Source organism: Drosophila pseudoobscura, chromosome X, assembly GCF_009870125.1.
Source record: "Drosophila pseudoobscura strain MV-25-SWS-2005 chromosome X, UCI_Dpse_MV25, whole genome shotgun sequence".
NCBI lineage: Eukaryota > Metazoa > Arthropoda > Insecta > Diptera > Drosophilidae > Drosophila > Drosophila pseudoobscura.
Window position 1 is genome coordinate 533,467 of NC_046683.1, and position 13,921 is coordinate 547,387.

The 13,921-nt window shown below is 50.8% G+C and overlaps 1 protein-coding gene and 2 non-coding genes across 3 annotated transcripts in view; 2 read left to right on the top strand and 1 right to left on the bottom strand.

Moving 5' to 3' along the window:
• Bx (LIM domain-containing protein Beadex) overlaps window positions 1–13,192 on the top strand; it is a 56,668-nt gene extending 43,476 nt beyond the window's left edge. The window contains 3 exon segments of the mRNA XM_033383806.1: window positions 6,555–7,027; window positions 7,110–7,235; window positions 10,638–13,192. Of these exon segments, the coding sequence (XP_033239697.1) occupies window positions 6,555–7,027; window positions 7,110–7,235; window positions 10,638–11,355 (1,317 nt within the window). The 3' untranslated portion in view covers window positions 11,356–13,192.
• On the bottom strand, window positions 5,246–5,317 carry TRNAT-CGU (transfer RNA threonine (anticodon CGU)). The gene has a single exon. It is a non-coding gene; the product is annotated as a tRNA-Thr (tRNA).
• On the top strand, window positions 5,582–5,653 carry TRNAP-CGG (transfer RNA proline (anticodon CGG)). Its single transcript has one exon. It is a non-coding gene; the product is annotated as a tRNA-Pro (tRNA).
• Window positions 13,193–13,921: the final 729 nt, after the last annotated feature.

The window sequence follows — 13,921 nt, forward strand, 5'->3', positions numbered from 1 at the left end:
AAATCAAAATGTCTAACAAATAGATTAACAAATAACGAGAATAACTATGGGCCCGCAGCGTCCATATGTTGCCACCGTGCCACACACCATAGGCACCGATAGAAATGGCGAGGGCACATAACTGTAGCAGCAAAATGAGGCATAAATCACACGGCGAGAACAAAGCGGTAGAGGGAAAGGGCAGGAGTGAGGCGGGGGCAGAAGGGGAGGAAGGGGAGGAAGGGGACGAAGCCGGGTGGCAGGTTTCGCTGAAGAAACAGCAAACGAAACACTCAATACCACTTGGCCTCATAATCGCAAGCCCCTTGGATTTGGGAAGACGAAAAAAGGATCTTCGATATACCATAACTATCCACCTATCGCTGCTTCCCCAAAAAGTACCTTTCGCTCTCATTAGTTCGTGTCTTCATTTCATCCGAAGAGATATCTTGTAGGACATGGGGATTGGGACACCATCAAGTGGTGCCCGAGCGACACCCAGACTGAGGGGCGCTGCCGCAGGACGCGCGTCGAACGAGCATAATAGAAGAGATGTTCCTTCGGTATCCTTCTTGGAGGGCAAGGATAATGGAATGTTGTGTTGCTGTTTCGGTCGCCTGCGGCCTGCGGCCTGCACCCTGTGTGGGGCACGTCAATTGCTGTCAATGCCGGTGACCAGTCTGGGCAGTGCCTCACCCTGCTCGTGCCCCAAGCCGTTGCGTGTGCATTTGATTTTGATTGATATTTATGGCACTTTAAGGACATTTGTGGACGGGGCAGAGTATCCGCCGCTGCCTTCTATAATTAGAGGCAATGGAAATTTAATTGTTGCCTTCTCTCCCACTTGAAGGCTCTCCGTGGCATGGCGTATGTGGCATGGGGCATGGGCCAGGAGCCGTGGGGCATGGGGTATCGTTGAGGAAACTTTTCACCAGGCAAAAAACAAACAATACTCGGATAAAAATGAGTATAAAACATGTCCCAACCGTTACATGCTGCCACCCCAAACGGGGGCAGGGGCAAGGGGTGGGATGGACGGGTAACTTTTTTTCTTGTTGCGCAACATGTTTTGGGGCTCTGCCTCCGCCTCTGCCTCCGCCTCTGCCTCCGCCTCCGCCTCTCGTCTTCTGTCCACCTGCTGTCCAGGAACTCCGTTTCGTGCCTGGCTTTTGGTGACCATTTTTCCTTCGTCCTTTCCTCCTTGGACGTCTCCCTCTCCCTGTCACTGCCACTGCCACTGCCCCTGCCCTTCTCTTTGTCGTTTCTGCATTTTTATGGCATAAAAATTAAAAATGAATTTTGATTGTTTTCTTGTTTTTTCTTTCTTTATATTTTATTTTAATTTCCCCTCTCGGTTTCCACTCGCTTTTCCATTTGGCTTTGTTTTAGTTTTCATGTCGCGTACTTGACGTTTTTTCTCCTCCTTCGGGGGGTGGGGGCGGGGGCTATTGTTGCTGTTCCACGACGACTTTTGTTCCTTCGGAAGGGGAAGGGGAAGGGAAGGGAGAGGAGAGGAGCAAGAGGAAGCCTTGCATGGCCAAAGGACATTGCGAATGGAATTGGACGCCAAGAACCAAGAGAGGGCAGCAGGAGGCGGGGAGTGGAAGTGGGAGTGGGAGTGGGAAGGAGGGCCTTTCATAATTTCCATTTAAAGGTGGTTTGAGTCCTCTTTAAGCCCAACAATCCACCAAAGATCTCCCAATCGATCCAAAGGATGGTGCAAAATAAGACTCCGATGCGAAGATCATCAGCGAGTGGATCCCATCTCCAAAAAGGAAGGAAGGAAGGAAGGAAGAAGATACCCCGAAAAGGAAAGGAACAAGTGGGGATCCCTCAAAGGGAAACTCTAATGGGAATCCAGGACTCGGGCACTGCACTCCCCTTCCACATGCCTGTGGCAACATGCGGCAGTGTGTGGCACTCCCCATGTGTATTTTTCTGCTGCATTCATAATTTTATTTTAAATTGTTTCCTCCGATTTTCCTGCCTCCGCGGCAGCGGCTTTTCCACTGCTGCTGCGTGTGCAAATTAAATTTACATTTATTTTTCGTGACTCCGATGGAAATTTACGCAGAATGCTAGACAGGTGGCCGGTGGGGCACTCACCGACTGCCACGCACACGGCGCAGGGGGCAGGGGCGTGGTCTCCTGTCTCTACTGCACGCTGCACGCGCTGCACGCTCAGCACGTTTATTCGCACTTAATTCGCACTTTTTGACACCTTTGACCGCTGTCCCTGCCCCTGCCCCCCTGCCCCCACTCGCCCCTCCGTCGCCCTGGATCTAGCCCCTGGTTTCTGCCTGCCGGCCTGCCTGGCCCCAAAAGTCCGAAAAGTAAATATACACAACTCTGCCACACACACACACACACAACGTGCCACATGCTTGCTGCTGTCAGCAACATAATGTTGCAGAGCGCGAAAAATTATGCAAAATAAATTAATTACCAATTAAGGGTTGCAGGGGGTGGCACTTTTCCACTGTGATTTAAGCCCCATTGAATGCTGGGGAACAAGGGGGCCAGGGGGCCAGGCGGTTGGGCCCCGATTGGGGGTTGCAAGCGTTTGTCACATGAGAGGAGCTGCAGCCACTAATTAGTGTCATTAAATGCGCTCCACATGCCGGTCACAAGAGAACTCTTGACTTAGGAGCCAGCTCCCTGCCCTACCCCCCACCCCTGGGGGGTGGGGGTGCATAAAACATGACACAAAATTGCATTGAGCGACCAAATAAATAAACCATAAACATAACCGACGAGCGACGACCGACGACCGAGGACCGACCTCCGATGACCGCAGAAATCAACTTAATTTCTAAGTGAAGGCCCTGCCATGCGGCCTGCTGCCTGCTGCCTGCTGCCTGCCCCATGTGGCACACAGAGAGCCACAAACCGAAAGGTAACCAAAGTAACTTCCGTTAACTTGCGTGCAAACCTGTAATTTCCATGCCCCATGCCTCGCTCCATGCCGCACTCCCTGCCACTCTCCGTGGCACTGTGGGACTGCGGAATTGGGGTTAAAAAGGGTTTAAGTTGCGACAAACTTGGGGTCAGGTCACATGGACATGCATATATGCATATGCATAATAATTATAGGGGGAGAAGCGGCAGGGAGAGCAGAGCGGTGGCTCGTCCGGAACGGAACGGAACGAACGGATCAGATCGTAACGAAACGCAGCCCCTTACCTCTCCCTATCCCTCTACCGCTCCCTCTGGCGCTCCCTCTGGCGCTCCCTCTCCCTCTCGCTTAGGAAACTAAACTGTGAAAACGCCACAAAGAGGAGGAGGGGGCGGGGCAAGCACTGACCGGAATACGATGGTCCGTCCCGTCAGTCGTTTGTTGGCTTTTGTGCCGCACGTGAAATTTGAATATTGATTGGCTTTAATGAGTGTCGTTGGTCGCGCAATTAGTTTCGTAGAACAGGGGAAGGGAAGGGGGCACAGGGCACAGGGCACGGGGCACGGGGCACGAATAAAGCGGCAGGTGGAAGCGGAAATGCTGGCTTGCGAGCGGAAGAATGGGCGGGCGAATGGGCGGACGAATGGGTCCACAGGATTACTCCTTCAGAAAAATACGAGATGGAAATTGCATTGAAAATTGAAACTAAACTAATTAGACATCAGTGCATCACAATGGCAGTCAGTCAGTCAGTCAGTCAGTCAATCGGTCCATCAATCAATCAATCAGGCTGCCAGCGCCAGAGCGCATGCACTTGCGCGTGTGCGTATCGCGGCATTGCATCACATTCGCTGGCATTGTGTTGCATGCCTCTGCATCTGCCTCCGCCTCCGCCTCCGCCTCTGTAGCCGCCACCCCGTAAGTTGCATGCAAATTGAATAGCATTTTGGAAATGGTGGAAATGTAATGCATAAATTAATTGAGGGGCACAAAAACTATGAATCCGCAATGAGAAGAGCTCTGCTGCGACTCTGCCACGGAGAGTGGTGCTAGCGGCAGGGCAGGGGCAAGGGCAGGGGCAAGGGCAGGGGCAAGGGCAGGGCAGGGGCAATCATTGCTGCCATTGTTGGGGAAAATGCAATGAAAGTCCAATATCGAAGCGCCGATTCCGATTGCAGTGGCGTTTAGCATTCAATTTCATTTCATTCTAAACTAAATAACAATGCGGTCCTCCTCTGAAAGGACTTGTGTGTGTGCGTGTGTGTGTGTGTGTGTGCGTGTGTGCTGCATTCTGCATTCTGCATGCAACGAGCATGCAACTGCCCAAAATTGAGTTTTGATGCGCTTCCATTGCTCCGGACCCCCCATTACTCCCGGACTCCTCCCCGACTCCTGTTATTGTTTGAAACGTCGCGTTTAATTTACATAAATTGATTTGATTGAATTTTTATGAGTCGACTGGGGGTCGACGGTCGAGGGACGGTTGGTGTGTCCACAGTGCAAGTGCAAGTGGAAGTGCCAGTGCCAGTGCCACATTTGGGGGCACGCACATCCCGAACGGGGAGTCGTCAGTCCACTGGCCAGCGGGCATCACTGCTGGTGGCTTTCCCTCCACCTCCCTCCATCCACGGGGGGGTAGGGCTAGGAGGATCAGGGAAACGTCTAATTAAAGTCATTTCCAGCAGCTGCGGAGGCGAACGCTTCGGTTCCCTCCTGCTCCTCCCGCTCTCTCGCAGTACTCCTGCCTCGAGGTCACAGTTGGCGCTACATGGCGCAGGGCTTAATACGAGCCATTTGTCCCATTCCCAGGCCCCCCCTTGCCGCACACCGGAGGAGGCGGGCAATCAGCGGAGGCAGAACCCATAACCCAGCAGCAGACAGTCGCCGCACATTGTGTCCGTCGATTGTGGTGCACGGGTGAGTGGGTGGCACATTAGGGGTTCGGGGGTACATCCCATCCGTACGTACACGGGTCGGAAAATATGCATATTTTAGGGTTTCCTCGCCGCTGCCACCCGCCACCCGCCATCCGCCATCCGCCACCGATGCAAGAAACTATTTAGTGGCAGGGGCGGTGGCAGTGGCAGTGGCAGTGGCAGTGGCGGTGGCAACGCTCAACGCCAATTTGTCATAAATCTCGTTATTTTAAATCGTGTGTGTTTGTGTGTGTGCCCCCCAGCCCAGTCTTTGTTTGCATTGATTTGTTGCTGGTTTCGTTCGGAATGTAATGCTGTAGGGTGCGTAGAGGGGGGCGCGGGGGGACGTTATCGAGCCACAACAGCAGTAGTCCCTGGACTCGGATATGGCTGGCTAAAGAACGAAAGAAAACGAAAAAAGAGGAAGAAAGTCCCATAGAGGATCATCTTCCTTTGCCTCCTGTGAGGTTTGAACTCACGACCCCTGGTTTACGAGACCAGTGCTCTACCACTGAGCTAAAGAGGCGGCTCGACAGCGGACCGCGCGCCACTCCACAAATTCCTCTAGGGAGTGCGCGTGCGAGAGAGAGGGACAGAGAGTCGTAAAGATAGGACAGACGGTCGGAAGAGCGGGGCGGGGCGGGGCGGGCAGAACAGAACTCGAGTTAGAAGCAGCGATCGATCGCCAGCGACGATTGCAGAAATTCTATAAATAGAACTCTGGAGAGAGTGCGAGAGCCCCGCTGAGCGAGCACTTTTATTCATCAAATGTGAGGGGGGGCTCCAGCCTGGCTCGTTGGTCTAGTGGTATGATTCTCGCTTCGGGTGCGAGAGGTCCCGGGTTCAACTCCCGGACGAGCCCGAGTCGTTGCGTCTCTTTTTTTTCCGCCCCTACGAATCAGGAAGTGTTTAGGGGAGTGAAACGGAACTGCGGAACTGCGGAGCTGTTCATCAGGGAAAACTTTTTCGTGGGGATCTATTTTCTGGGCAGCCCAAAAGTATGCACCACAAGCGCTTCGCAGCATTTGGCAATGCTTCGAAACATTTCGAAAGTTGCGCAACACTTGCAAAGTCTTTCGCAATATGTTTCTCGCGCTCTGTCGCGCCTCGTCGAAGCCTCGCTTGCCCTTCGGCCGGCCTGCCCATGATTCGATCCAGCAATCACTTGCACCTCAATCGTCGCCTTCTCAATAAATTGATCGCAACATACGCTGCCGAAGAAGCTCAGTAGCTCAACATACTTTTGAGCTCATTTATCTTTGTTTTTAGCCATTTTTGGCGTATCGTATCGGCCCTATCGTATGCAATCTAGCGTGTACTCTGAAGTGCTCTGCCCTACGCCACAGCTGACGGGCGCCGTTACTCTGGAAAAGGAGTGCGTGCTTTGCCTCGGATGTCCCGCAACTTCAATTTGCAGTGCAGATCGGCGAAAACTGTGTGAAAGTCCCCGACAATGAACTATGTTGTGGCACGTCCAGCTGCATCGCCCAACCTAGGCGATGCGGGGCGCATTCATTTGCAGAACATCGATCAGTTCTTTGTGCCGAATCTCGAAAAGCGCAGCAGCATTGCCGCTGGTGCCGCCTGTGGCAGTGGGGCAGTGGGGAAAGAGGTCGACTCCCCGGAGGTCGACTCCCCCATCGTGTTCGCGGATGGCGCTTACGGAAATCTATTGGAGGGATATAGCGTCCGTGAATACTGTAGTCCGTGTTGCATGCCTCGAATATGGATCCGTTCTAACCGCAGTGTTTCTCTCCTTTCAGATGATGACTATGGATATCACCAAAACAGAACCCGGACTCGTCGGGCTCTCATCGAATCAACAGCAGCAGCAGCAGCAGCAGCAGCAGCAATCCGGACAGCAGCAGCAGGCCGCCAGCATGAACAGCAACAGTGGCAACAACGTGGGGCAGAATGCCAACAACGGTTGCAACAGCAACGGCGGCGGGGTGAACAGCGGCAACGGCAATGGCAACAACGGTGGCAACAACAACAGCAACAGCAATGTCCAGAGCATCGCCGCGGCGGCCAACAACAATAACAACAACAACAATGGGAGCCAGCTGTGCGCCGGCTGCGGCAAGCACATCCAGGACCGTTACCTGCTGCGCGCCCTGGACATGCTGTGGCACGAGGACTGCCTCAAGTGCGGCTGCTGCGACTGTCGCCTGGGCGAAGTGGGGTCCACCCTCTACACGAAAGGCAATCTAATGCTCTGCAAGCGTGATTATTTGAGGTAAGTGAGTGGCGTGGCGAGAACCGCCGACTGTGGCAGCTACAGGCACTCTCATGCAACGCTATTTGTCTCCTTCTTGTAGATTATTTGGCAACACGGGCTACTGTGCCGCCTGCAGCAAGGTGATCCCCGCCTTTGAGATGGTGATGCGCGCCCGCACCAATGTCTACCATTTGGAGTGCTTCGCCTGCCAGCAGTGCAACCATCGGTGAGTGTCTCCCCCTACCCCTCCTCCTCCGCCTCCGCCTCCGCCTCCCCCACCCCCACCGATCATCCAATCATGCAATCAACCATACGTTCTATCAGTTTTAATGCTCCTCTCCACCATCCCACGCCTTTCCAGGCGAGGGGGGGGGGGGGCGGCCCTTTCGCCACAACGAAAGGGCAAATCCCTTTTTAATCTTCGGCCAAAGTGGCACTTGGCGTCTTGCTAAGTGTATGTTAGATGTACATGCAACAAGGCCAGCAAATTGCCATCGTTTAGACGCAGGAACGAGAGGGAAGGGCTACGCCTACCCTTTAGTGTCGTTGATTTTCTATGAAAACCGCATAAATTTCGGAAACCCATTCGGAACCCTTTTGGGTGCCATTGAAGCCGTCGGCAGGGCCATTCCCATGCATATTATCCGTGTATTCTAAGGATATTCAAAGGATATTCTGTGGATATTTTATTGGCTCTGGCCAATTCGTGAAATGTCACTCTGGAGAGAGCTTTAAAGCGGGGCAGCCCGCCCGCACTGGTGGCACGTCTGTGGCACGTCTGTGGCAGGGGGGCATCGTCTCATTCGGTTCCTTCTGGTCAATATTTTTCGCTTCGTTTTCGTTTCGTTTTCGATTCGTTTCGTTTCGGGGTCTCTGCATTAATAATGAGGGTGCACATATGCCTCTGTTATGCCACCCCAAGTCTCCTGCCTCCCTGTGATTGTGCAGCAGCAAGGGGCGGAGCATTAAATATTAAAAATGCCGCCACACGGCACCACACGGCATCGCTGGCACCAACAAAAATATTGAAATAAATGTTAAAACATATTGGCATATTGTGAGAATCGTCTCCATCCGTGGGGGCCTGCCCCCCGTCCGTGGCGCCCCGTTCTGTGTCGCTTTTGTTTTCGCATCGTCGAAAATTGACTTTAAAAATGTAACAGGAGTCGCGGTCCTGCCTGCCGCCTTCCCCATCCTTGGAGTGCAACGAACCCTGATCCTGCCTCCTGCTACGCGCTACGTGCTACGTTCTACGTGCTTCGAGCGTCCTCTGGTCGACTCGTGGATTGATCGGCAGGAGAGATCCTTCCTTTCCCTCCTGCGTGTCCGTGCCCGTGCCCGTGCCCGTGTCCGCGTCCGTGTCCTCTGGCTAATCAATTTTTCACGTAAATTAATTCAATTGCCAAAAAAATCCATTGAGGCGTGGCCGCATGGCCAGCGGGTGACTTGCAACCGGGACTGTTTGTGGCAATGTGGCTGCCCGCTCCTGCTGCTGCTGCGGCTGCTGCTGTTGCTGCTGTTGCTGCTGCTTCTGTTGCTGCCACATTTAAAATGCGGGCAAACAAAAAGAGTTTTTCCCGCAGTTGGATTCCTGTTGGGTTCCTGTTGCTGTTTGGGGAAATTCTGTTTGTTGCAGGATGCAATGCCGCACTGCCTCGTCCTGCCGCCGACGACCGTGAGGTTTGCATAATTTCCTGTCGTCAGCATTCGACGACTGCTCCTTCCTTCAACCTTCCGCGAAGGAAGGGAATCCAAGCCAAAGCCCAAGTCAAATCTTTCGTCGTATTTCCCTCCGTTGTTTTTCTTTTTCTGTATTTCCTGTTGACAATTTGTTGCCTCCTTTTGGTCCTGCTGCTGCTGCTGCGACTGCCCGGATGTGCGAACACACACACACACACACACACATACTCCCTGGAACCCCACGCCTCTTGGTGGACTCATGGACTCACTTATCAACTCGTCCTCATCCTCGTCCATGCCGCATGCTCCTCCTCTCTCTCTCTCTCTCTGCGGCCATGTCACAGGTGCGCTGTGTCGCTCTGTGGCACAAAAAACCAAAGGCTGCCACTGCTGCATTCAGCCACCAAGAAAACAAGAAAAACTTTCCACTTTGTTGACTCGTTTTCGTTTTCGTAGATTATTTTTTGTGTTTTTGGTAGATAAACAAAGCATTTTTTTGAGGACACACACGACGGCCACTGCCACTGCCACGCCCACTCGCTCCATCAATCGATTGGGACTCCCAGCTTCCACACTCCAACTTCAGCGGCAGGAGCGACCAGAAGCAGGCCAAAAAATGTTGACGTAAATCAAAAGCCAAATTTCATATCCGCTGTAAGTCCTGCTGTAAGCTGATTTCTGCCCCCGCTCCACCAGAGTCCTCTCTGCCATCCACATGGGATGCAGGAGTCAGTGTCAGTGGCAGTCCCCCCCGCACCCCGGGGGAGAGAGGCACCACCCCGTGTACTTGTCAAACTTTAAACGCTTCTTTTTTCTGTACAGCAGGGAACAGCTGGGAGGGGTAGGAAGGGTGCATTCCGAATCCAAAAGAGATCGATTCCAGCTGTCTACGATATAGGATCTGATTGAAGGAATACCCATCCACAAATCGATGGCAGTCTCAGGGATAGTATCCTCACAAATCGGAGGAGAGAGCACTTATTCCGAGGTCCAGTCCCTCCAATTTGTTGATGGACAATACGAGTGTTTTCTGCGATCATCAGAGAGCTGACGATAGTTCCATTCGTAGAATGTGGAGGCATGCCATCAGGGCATCCATTCGTCTGCCTTGGGATTTGTTTATGTTTGGAATCGGGGACTTCTAGCCCCTACCCCTAGCCCCGTGTTTGCCTTCTGTTTTTGGTTTGTAATGCGAGCTCTCGATTTCTCTGTTTTCTCTGTTGATGGGAATCGGGAATGGGGACTGGGGACTGGGGACTGGCCACTGGCCACTGGGCACTGGGCGTGGTCGGTTGCCGTACAGGTGCTAACATAAATATTTTGACAAAGGGATTCATGGAGTTGGGGATTGGTCCGAGTGGAGTTGGGGCTGGGCAGGATGGGATGCCCCGCTCGGAGCGACTTCATTTGCAGTCGGATGACTGCACTTCACTCCACACCACTCCAAGCTCCCGGAAGAGGCACCCCCCACAACCCCCCACACCATTAACTGTCGCTGACAGCAGAGCGACATTTTCAAATGCTTATCTGACTTCCTTCGTCCTGGTTCTGGGCCTTCGTCCTTCGTTGTTCGTCCATCGTCCTTCTTCCTGATGTGTTCTGTCTGTGGCTCTTCCTGCTTCTTCGTCTGATTTGCTTTTGTTTCAATCCTGCAATACACAGTTCCTGGGGTTACCTTTCAACCACTCCACCTCTCTGCCGTTGAACCGCTGTCAATTGTCATCTTTGTCTCCGGCTCCTGGCCCTTCCTCTGGCTCCTTTTGCCTGGTACCTCCTTTTGGTTTCTCCTTGCTTAAGCGTGTGGAAAAATCGTTTCCACTTCCTGCTGCCCAAACCGCACTGTCCCAAGCCACTTTCCCCTTTCCCCAATGCTCGTTGCACCCTTGCTCTAACCTCCAACCTCTCACATCTAACCTCTAACCGCCTTTCCCCTTTGGTCTTTTTACAGATTCTGCGTGGGCGATCGGTTCTATTTGTGCGAGAACAAGATTCTCTGCGAGTACGACTACGAGGAGCGGCTGGTCTTCGCCTCGATGGCCAATCATCCGATGCTGAAGCGCCATGTCTCCTCGCTAGGCCAGGGCTCGCCCACTGGCGCCGCTGGAGCCCCGGGTGCCGCCGGCGGACTGCTCGGCGGAGGACCAGGCGTCGCCAACGGGGGTGTGGGCGTGGGCATGGTCAACGGGCCGCGCACACCCGGCGACCACAACAACAACAATGGACCCCAGACGCCCACCGGAGGCGGCTCTCCGTTTGCGGCCGCGGCAGCTGCCGCTGCTGCCGCCGCACACATGAAGAACCAGCTAGGGGCGTCCAGCTAAAATAAAGCCCTGGGCATGGGCGGAGTTGGACCAGGTGTCGTCGGAGTAGGAGTTGGATCTGGATCAGGAGTGGGAGTGGGAGTGGGAGTAAGCGGAATGGGCGTTGGTGCTGGCCAGCAGCAGTTCTATGGAGTCACGGGCTTTGGTCTGCCCCACCAACAGCAGCAGCAGCAGCAACAGCATCAACAGCAGCAACAGCAGCAGCAGCTCATGGGCTTGGGCCTAGGAGGAGGAGCGTCTGGATCCATTGGAGCAGCAGGAGGAGGAGCAGCAGCTGGAGGAGGCGTTGGCAGCATGGGAAGCAGCTGCAAACGCTACCAAAGAAAGTTCTACAACCGCAACTGAATCGAGAAGGGTAGATCGTGGCTCGTCGCTCTTGGATCGAGAGAGAGAGAGAGAGAGAGAGAGAGAGAGAGACGGAGAGAGAGAGAGAGAGAGAGCGAGATATGATGCCACATGATTACGGATGATGGAGTCGATATTCAATCTTCGTTTGCTTTTGACTGAGTTCAAGTTTTATAGTGTTATAGTTTTAGTTTTTGGTTAAGTTGCCACACAAATCACTTGCTGAATGTTGCACATATTGCAGGTGCAGGTGCAGGTGCAGGTGCAGGACTAAGTTTTCATTTCCCTTTCGAATGGGCAAAAATTCGTTTCGTTTTAAGACCTGTAAATAATTTACTTGCAAGCTGTTGACTTTGGAGCGCGATAGATTTTTTTTATTCTTATTTTTATTTTTATTTGTCGAGTGTGTACCACTTCATATGGGTATACTCGTATTCGCATTCATATTCATATTCATATTGATATTGATATTGATATATGTAACAAATATATTTTAGTTTTCACGCTCGAAGCGTTGCGGTGCCAAAATAAATTCAAAGCAGTGCCAAAAAAGTCAAGAAAGAAGCATACAAATAGAGAAGCAAGAGAGAAGGAGATGGAGAAGAGAGAGGAAGGCGGCCGCCGAGAGGAAGGCTCTGTCAAATAATATATATGTGTCTCATGTCTGCCCCACCGATCGATCAGCTATCCCCGATATTTGCCCAGATTTAAGTTCCACCTTCAACCAGAAATGAGCCAGAAAGGGGGCCGCCGCTGCAGTTAGGGATTGGCAAAACTTTGATGACTTTGATGATGTGTAAATATTGAAAACATTCTCTGCACACGACTACGACTATACAATACAATACACGATACATATGCATATGCATATGTACGAGAGGAGTGGAGTGGAGTATATATATATATATCTATATATATATATATATATGATTTTTGTTCGGATTCCATTTTAAGTCTGTTAGAGCAACATTGTTGATTATTATTTAAGTTTAGTTTAGTGCGAGGCTAATTATCGCGGGATACCACAGCGGAAAGCGAGAAACCGGAGATGTATAGACGAGACAGGGGTAGTCGGTAGTCGGTAGAGGGTAGTGGGTAGTGGGTGAAAGGGCACATCTAGCCGAAACCGAAACCTAAACCTAGACCCAAACTAGAGTTGATGTAAAGATATGTGTATCTATATAGTATATATATATATTTATATATATATATATATAACCGATAACCAACAAGTGAAACTAGTTACATTATAAACTGTATTTATTAATCCTTTTTTTTGTGCATCCATTTAATCAATAATCAATAATCGGCTAAACGGCTAAACGGCTATAATTAGTGCCCACTGTGTGTCGCGGGTGTCCGCGGGTGACCGCGGAGGGGTGGCATTCCGGAGATCCATTTAGGGGCCACCCCTCGGAGGACCCAACCCCAGAACTAGCAAATATACAATTTAGAGTGTAAGGAAGGATCCGTGGATCGATCTATGGATCGTGGTGCAGGAGGATAAACCAAAGTGTGTGTATAAGCAAAACAAAAAACTATTGTACTATCAATCTATCAATTTATCCATGTATCTAAATGCGTGTCAGCAGCAGCAGCAGCAGCTTTCGGGTAAAAGATCAGATGATAAGCTGATCAACGATAAACAATACTACCTATCTATGATTATCGATAATGGAGATAAACTATGATAAAATGTAATCTTAAAACCCCTTTTAAAATAAGTGAAAAATTTGCCCGCTCCTGTTGTTTTTTTTTGTTTTTTTTTTTGTATCGTATTGTTTGAGTGAGGAGAGCCCGCGCCCCCTCACGATCCATCAAACAGCATAAAATTAAATCAAAAATATAATATAAATATTTAGATGTTTAAGAGACCCCCGCGCCACCCCTCGCTTAGACCTTTACATACATAGACATGTACGACACACACACACACACACTCACACACAGGCAAACCCCATACTCCATACCCATACACATAAAATACGATATATATATATATATAGATATATATATAAAGGAATTGTACCAGTGTATGTGTGATCGAAAGGACACCAACAATAACAACAGAACAATGCAAAGGATGCAAATGGGAGGAAATCAAAACTAAAGAAAAGCAAAAAGCCAACAAAAAAATAAAATGAAATGAAGCAAAAACAAAAATAAAAACAAAAACAGAAGCGAAACAATAAATGTAATTAACAAACATTTCAAAAATTAATTAACAATTGTTATCTCATTTATGGGAGGTTCCTGGGAGGATGTTAATATTATACTTGAACATGAGAAGACGTGGGTGTCTTTTCTAGTCCCAAAACTTTCAGAGTGTAAGGCACAGATTTTATAGAACGCCTGAAGGTCTAACGGTGAGAATGAGAGGAATACGTTTTCCCACAAATGGACATACATATGTATGCCTTCGAATCCCACCCATATGTAAGTCGTGCTCCTCCGTTAATTGCATTTCATGTTCCGGCAGGCATAGTCCTTTCGCAAGAGTATCTGTATTCCCTTTGTTTGTAGCTAGTGAAAAACTTGGGTGAGTTTTTTGCATTTAATTCAAAAA